We start from the raw sequence: 6637 nt of genomic DNA on the forward strand, positions 1-6637 counted from the left end.
CATTATTTGCGAGATCCACCATCTACTTCCAATTTCTAATACAAGACCTTGACCTTTCATGTATAACCTTGAAATCTTGATTGAAATGTCCCACTCGCGAATTTTTCAGTCATATGGAGACATTACCAATACCGGTGAAGGGCTTCGAATTTAAGCCTATTCTTGGTGCTTGCAAACATTGAGCAGGGAGGAATCTTTATCGTGCCCCACTTGCTGTGACACGGGGCCTCGGTCTTTACCGAAGGACCGCTCTATTTAGGCGCCTCTTACGACAAGCAATGGGTATTAAGGACCTATTCTAACCCGGATCCCACAGGATTTGAAACCTTGTATACAAAGCCGAAGCAATGAGCACATGTATACTGAACGTTCCCCGAGCATAATAGCTTTTTGTGGCGAATTTGACCTTCATGAATGTCCATCTGATTTTTGACAAAGTTGACCTTGGCCTCACAGTCAAACATGTAGTCTATGTTATAGTGCGCATTTAGTCATGAAAAGGCGAAGATAACGAACAACGAAGATCGGCGAACTCGAAATATTGCATGTAGTTGAGGGTAACATTGAACATTTTCACCCTTCGAACTACGCGGAGGTTGACAATGGTTTCTTGAGGGGTGAAAAATTTCAATGTTACCCTCAACTACGTGCAATATTCATATAATGTTACCCTCAACTACATGCACTATTTATTATGCAAGCATCCCGATGTAGTGTAGATTAAATTATTTACACCATGACACTCGGAGCCAAGGTATTGGTAGGATTTAAATTGTGAATAACTGTGTTTAAGCAAAGTAGCGTCATATAACCCTTTAAAAACCAATGAAAATTGTGACTTTTCCGGAAAATTGTTCTCTCCTATAGGTCTTTTCTTTTGTTACTCTGAATTGATCTTTTGTATAACTTTCAACAGCACAAAATTGTAGAGCACACGCGCCCGTGATATGCTTCCTGTCACCGCACGGAAGGCTAGTTGTATTCTGTGTGTCACAATTTTTCTAAAGAAAATCGATTAATTTTAATCGTACGTTTCGGGCTCGATATTTCACCAGAAGTCGCACGTGGTGAGGTCACAATAGGGGTAGTTTTAATATATACACAGGCACTGGATGATACAACACGACCCCCCCCCCCCCCTCCCTTCTAACCCTTTACAAACCTTTTTAACTTATGCATTGTAAATATACAATTCATTAACTAAAAATACACAATTCATTAACTATCACCTAAAAATGTAATAAATCACGTTTTCAGCGATTGTAAGAATCACTGATAACGATTTTTTTTTTTTACTAAAACGTGACAGAAATTTCTATAATCTTTGCATATATTCATATTTACAAAACATAAGTATAAAAAGAAAAATAAGTGTTGATTCCAGATCAGAAAAAATAAGGGGTGGTGGTGGTGCGTAATCCATACCCGAAGGCCTGTGATTAAACAATGATCTATTCTAAAGAACTGTGCGTCAATGTAGAAACTAAATCCACTCTCACAAATAATGCAAGTACTGACCAGTTTATCTTAAATCTTATCACTCCCTTCCGAATATATCAAGTACCAGTTAGGGTCTTATATGTGCGCGGTTTCGGTTTACTATGGTATTAGGAGAAATTGTGGGGGGGGGGGGGGGGGGGGGGGGGGGGGACTCTGGCTTCAGATGGGCCCAGGCGAGGTAAATATATTGAAAAATATGATATTAACAATTTGAATAGGAATTATGTACATAACAATTGATAAAAGTCTGACGGCTGATTAAAATTTAGACACTGGGGAGGGACTCTTATTTATTTAGTACATGTAAATAATTATTTGTCATAAAAGTGGAAACCACTGTGTGTTATATCCTATTCTCTTTAGAGAAGTCGAGAGGCATAGCCTTCATCGACTTCTCTTCGCAAGCATTCATATTTTGATTCTGGAAAACGTGTAAATGCTGGAGTCGGTGATGGTTTATGCTTCGACCGACGTTTCGACTCAGATGTACCTGGATTTACGCAATAGACAACTTTTTTTTCAAACATTTAGCAGTTATGCACAAAACTGTCACAAGGAAATCAACTCTTACTTGCTTTTAATCCATTTTCAACATGTCCCCTGTCCCGGGTTTACGTTAACTGGTCTTGGGAGCTGTCACAATAGGGGACCAGTTAAGAGAAAGCAGGCTGACGTAAACAGAGTTGTGATTTAAACCCGGGACAGGGACATGTTGAAAATGGATTAAAAGCAAGTAAATTTTGATTTCCTTGTGACAGTTTTGTGTATTGCTGTTAAATGTTTGAAAACAAGTTGTCTATTGCGTAAATCCAGGCACATCTGAGTCGAAACGTCGATCGAAGCATAAACCGTCACCGACTCCGGCATTTACACGTTTTCCAGAATCAAAGCATGAATGCTTGCGAAGAGAAGTCGATGAAGGCTATGCCTCTCGACTTCTCTAAAGAGAATATGTTATATCCTAGCACCTAAAATTGTGAATTCTCATATGAATATAAATAGTTTAGGGCAAAATATATAATAGCGATAGCTAAACGATATCATTACTTTGTTGTCTTTGAAAAAAGCTTTGATTGGGCTCGATATTTGCGTAAGCTGTTTACGTTAAAACAACAACAACAAACAAACAAGCGATAAAGCTAAAAAGTAAAGAAAATCAAGCTCATTTGAGTGTTTATTACCATAGCAAATTCTACTGGAAAACATTGACCACGATTGACGCGCGTACTATTGTACAACTAGCCGTACGGAAAGGTTACAGCGAAGTTCCGTAGGAGCATCGCAGGCCAATTATAAACTGTGTTACATGCAACCATGATAATTCAACGACTTACCAGTACTTATTTCCAGGGCCGTAAGTAGGGTTCTAAATCAGGGGAGGCAGGGGATTGGGGGCCGCCGATTGACTTTACGACTGAAAATGACACTTTTTAAATCCCAATTTATCATGTTTGTGTTTCATTTGTACTATGTAAAGAATCGTAATATGGTGTCAAAGACAAAGGTGCTTGTCTTCATTTTAAACATATATCCTATAATATAACATTTATATTAAATTAAGGATTAGCCATTTGATAGCAAGCAGAACAAATGTCTCTTGTCAAAGCTTCACTAAAAATATTAACACATCTTGATTTGTTTGATAATTTTTATTAATTAGTCAGTGTCTGTGAATGCAAGTTCGATCTTTCTAGTTCCACTGAGATCCCATCTTTTTAACACAGCTTCTGGACTCACTTTCCCTGCATTGTCATTACGGTGAACATGCAACATGGCTAAACCACACAGTCGATTCTCAGTCATCGTTGCCCTGCACCATGTTTTTAAACGCCGCAAAGCTGAGAACGATCTCTCGCACGCACAAGAACCGACCGGTAATGTCAGAAGTAGTTTTAATATTACATGAATATTTGGATACAATTCCACATCGGCATACTTAATCGAGTCTGTAAGTGTCTTTACAGACTGCAAGTTTGCGCGGACACATGTTGCTGCCCATCTGTCAATTTCTTGTTGTAGATCATTTGGATGTGGTAAGTCATTCATGTACTCTGTTTTCATTGCATTTACTATTTCCGGATTGATCTTATTCAAAAGGGCTGGAACTAGGTAATTGCCATAGAAAATGGCTTTCAGTTCTTCTGGAAATCGGGAATTCAAATGTGAAATGATGTGGTCAATAAAAGGAAGAAAGTAGTTAACACGATAATGATCTTCTATACTCTCAACTGGTGCATTTGCTCTGTGTCTTTGCCGTTGTGCGATTCGTGGCTTTGTTGGCACAACATTATTTTCATCACCGATCGATTCGCTTCTCTCATACAGATCATGAAACTTTCTATCTGAATCAGACCTTATTCCTTGAAAAATCAACAAAAGATCACGCGCCTCTTGATGAGCCTTCACCAGGTCACAACTCTCAGACTGGAGAAGTATTGACAATGGTCTAATGTAGCCAAGCGTGTACTGTAGCATAACTACAACAACGATAAAATCAAATTTCAGTAATACAGCATGATATGATGAAGCATCGGCTGCTGCCTGACCTTTAGATTTTGACTGTACAGTTTCAAGAACATTCAGAAGGGACTTATAATGAGCCAAAAGCCAAGAAAGAGTGTCGACCCTTGACGTCCACCTCGTTTCAGACAGTTTAGGCATCATGGTTTGTCTCATTGCAGCTTCAAAAAGGGCGTCTTCATTTTCATACAGTAGGTCGAAGTCTAGGTCTTTGTTTGCTTCTTGTACCTCTTTCATCAAGATGGCCTTCCTTTTACTGACACCACAAATAAACCATGTTATTTTACCAAGTATTGTAAGCGCATTTCTTGCTTCCACCACTTTATTACATGTATTGACTATTACCAGATTAAGACGATGTGAATTACAGTGAACAAAATACTTTGCTTCCGGGTGTGCTTCCTGAATTCTTTTCTGGACTCCTGATATTGCACCGGACATTGTAGCACAACCGTCATAGCCTTGTCCTCTCAGCTTTGTCAGGTCGAAACTCCAATTCTGTCCAAGATTATGCAAAATTACGTCACTAATAGTCTGTGCGTCAGTTTGGTCAACTTCTAAAAATCCAAGGAAATCTTCGTTGACTTTGTAACCGTCCTCCTCCATATTAACATATCTTACGCAAATAGACAGCTGTGCTTTCTCTGAAACATCTGTTGTCTCGTCAGCCATAACACTGAAAAATTCGGACTCTGTACAACGATCTCTTATTGCTTCACGAATTTCCAGTTCACATAAATTAATAAATTCATTTTGAACTTTTGGCGACAAATATTTGTATTGTGCTGTCGATAAATGCAAACTCAGAACATCATCGAACTTGGCTTTCCAGTCAATAAAATATTGAAAATTGCCGTCTTCTTTACCGTCCTCCTTTATCCAGTTGCCCCGAAAAGCAATGTTTCTATGTCCAAGTCTTATTATAACGTCTATTATGGATATCAAGCATGCTCTGTTTCTCTTGATCTTTTCCTGGTGTGCTTTACTAATACTTTCTGTAACTTGTTCCTTCTCACCTTTAATTGTCATCAAAAACATCTCACATTTTTCTTGGGATAATTTATGTCTTTCTGATTTTGAATGTTTGTCTAATGCGCCTCGTTTATCTCCCATGGCGTTTTTCCAATCCCTGAATCCAATCTTTACAAATTCAGGATTTGTTTCTGATACTGTTACTGGAAATGCAATACAGTAGGCACAAAATGCACTTTCGTTTGAAAGTGAATACCGTAACCATGGTCTTTTTTCTTCCCAGCTATTGTTGTACCGCCTGCCTTGTTCGTTGACTGGATATCTAAATTTACTGTCTGGTACCCATTTATGTTCCAATAATTGTTGCCGTTCGTATTCTGTGAGATTTCTATCGATGAATTTTATTGGATCCTCATGATGAGTGAAATTCATTTGTGGATTATCTGATGGTGACGGACTTTTCGTGGTTGATGGAACATTCTCTGAGCTAGATCTCGAGGGCTCCTGCATATCTATATCGGAAGTTGGTTCTTGTGACGGAACATCAGTTGAACTAGATGGATCATGGGGCTCCTGTGGATCTTCCTCGGGTGTGCGTTTACTGAAATACGCCCCCAGTTTTGACTGTTTAAACGACATGGCTACCGGCGTCAGATAACCTGCATCAAAATATGTGCAATTCGTGATAACGGTTAGAGTGTCAATATCATCAGTTCGCAAAGTGCTCTTTCAAACAATTAAATCATAAATCAATACTATATATACATGTAGTGAGAAATTTCTGAAATTCTCCCAGGATAAAACCATAGGTAAAACCAAAAAAAATACCGATATTGCAGTAAATAAATAAATATTAAACACTACAGAAGCATAAAACATGAAGGATAAGGGGTAAATGTACATGAGACAAAGTCCCTGACCCAATAAAATACATGGTAAAATCGCAATGGAACAACGTTTTTATTGTTGTTCTTCATATTTAAGTCGCAATGATCCCATCAACAATAAGCACCGGTTTGAGCAGAAGTCATTACTAGATGTCAATCAACACAACATCCGTTCCTTTTTTATACAAATGTTCAATACACATGAAATAACGACAAACAGACCAGAAAACAATTGGCGTCGTCGACAGATTATTAACTTTTTTTTGTGTATCAATACCAGAATAAAAAACAATATTGGTCATTTCACTATTATCATATCGGGTCCCGAGGATTTGCTACTAATATCAGACCGATTTTCAAGAGTATATAATGTGGCATTTACCCGTAAATTTCATCTGGACATTCGACAATTTTTTTTTCCGAATACGACCTAACCATTAGACATACAAACAATGATTTTTTTTCATAAAGCGATAGCTTAATTAATAACAGCAGAACTTTCATGATTCAATGGGGGATTGCGAATTAGCACAGAAAGACGGACAGCGCAGTCAACGTGACTGAATACCTCTGAACTTCGTTCGTTGGTGTATTTGATTGTTTGACTGGTTGAATGGGATTTAAGTCACTTTCAGCAGTATTTCAGCCATACCATTTAGTCGGTAGAGGAAGCCAGATTACCCGGAGGGTACCACTCCAATTTTACTTTACATGCCACCGACCTTTGGCAGGTAACTGGTCAATTTTATCAGAGCGTA

At 38.3% G+C, this 6637-nt stretch overlaps 1 protein-coding gene across 1 annotated transcript; it reads right to left on the reverse strand.

Annotated features, from left to right (window-relative positions):
• Positions 1 to 3156: 3156 nt before the first annotated feature.
• LOC130047459 (zinc finger MYM-type protein 1-like) lies at positions 3157 to 5631 on the reverse strand. The gene has a single exon (XM_056142604.1). The coding sequence runs from the start codon at positions 5629 to 5631 to the stop codon at positions 3157 to 3159; it is 2475 nt and encodes an 824-aa protein (XP_055998579.1).
• Between the last annotated feature and the right edge of the window lie 1006 nt (positions 5632 to 6637).

The sequence above is a fragment of the Ostrea edulis genome, chromosome 1, assembly GCF_947568905.1.
Source record: "Ostrea edulis chromosome 1, xbOstEdul1.1, whole genome shotgun sequence".
Taxonomy (NCBI): Eukaryota; Metazoa; Mollusca; class Bivalvia; order Ostreida; family Ostreidae; genus Ostrea; species Ostrea edulis.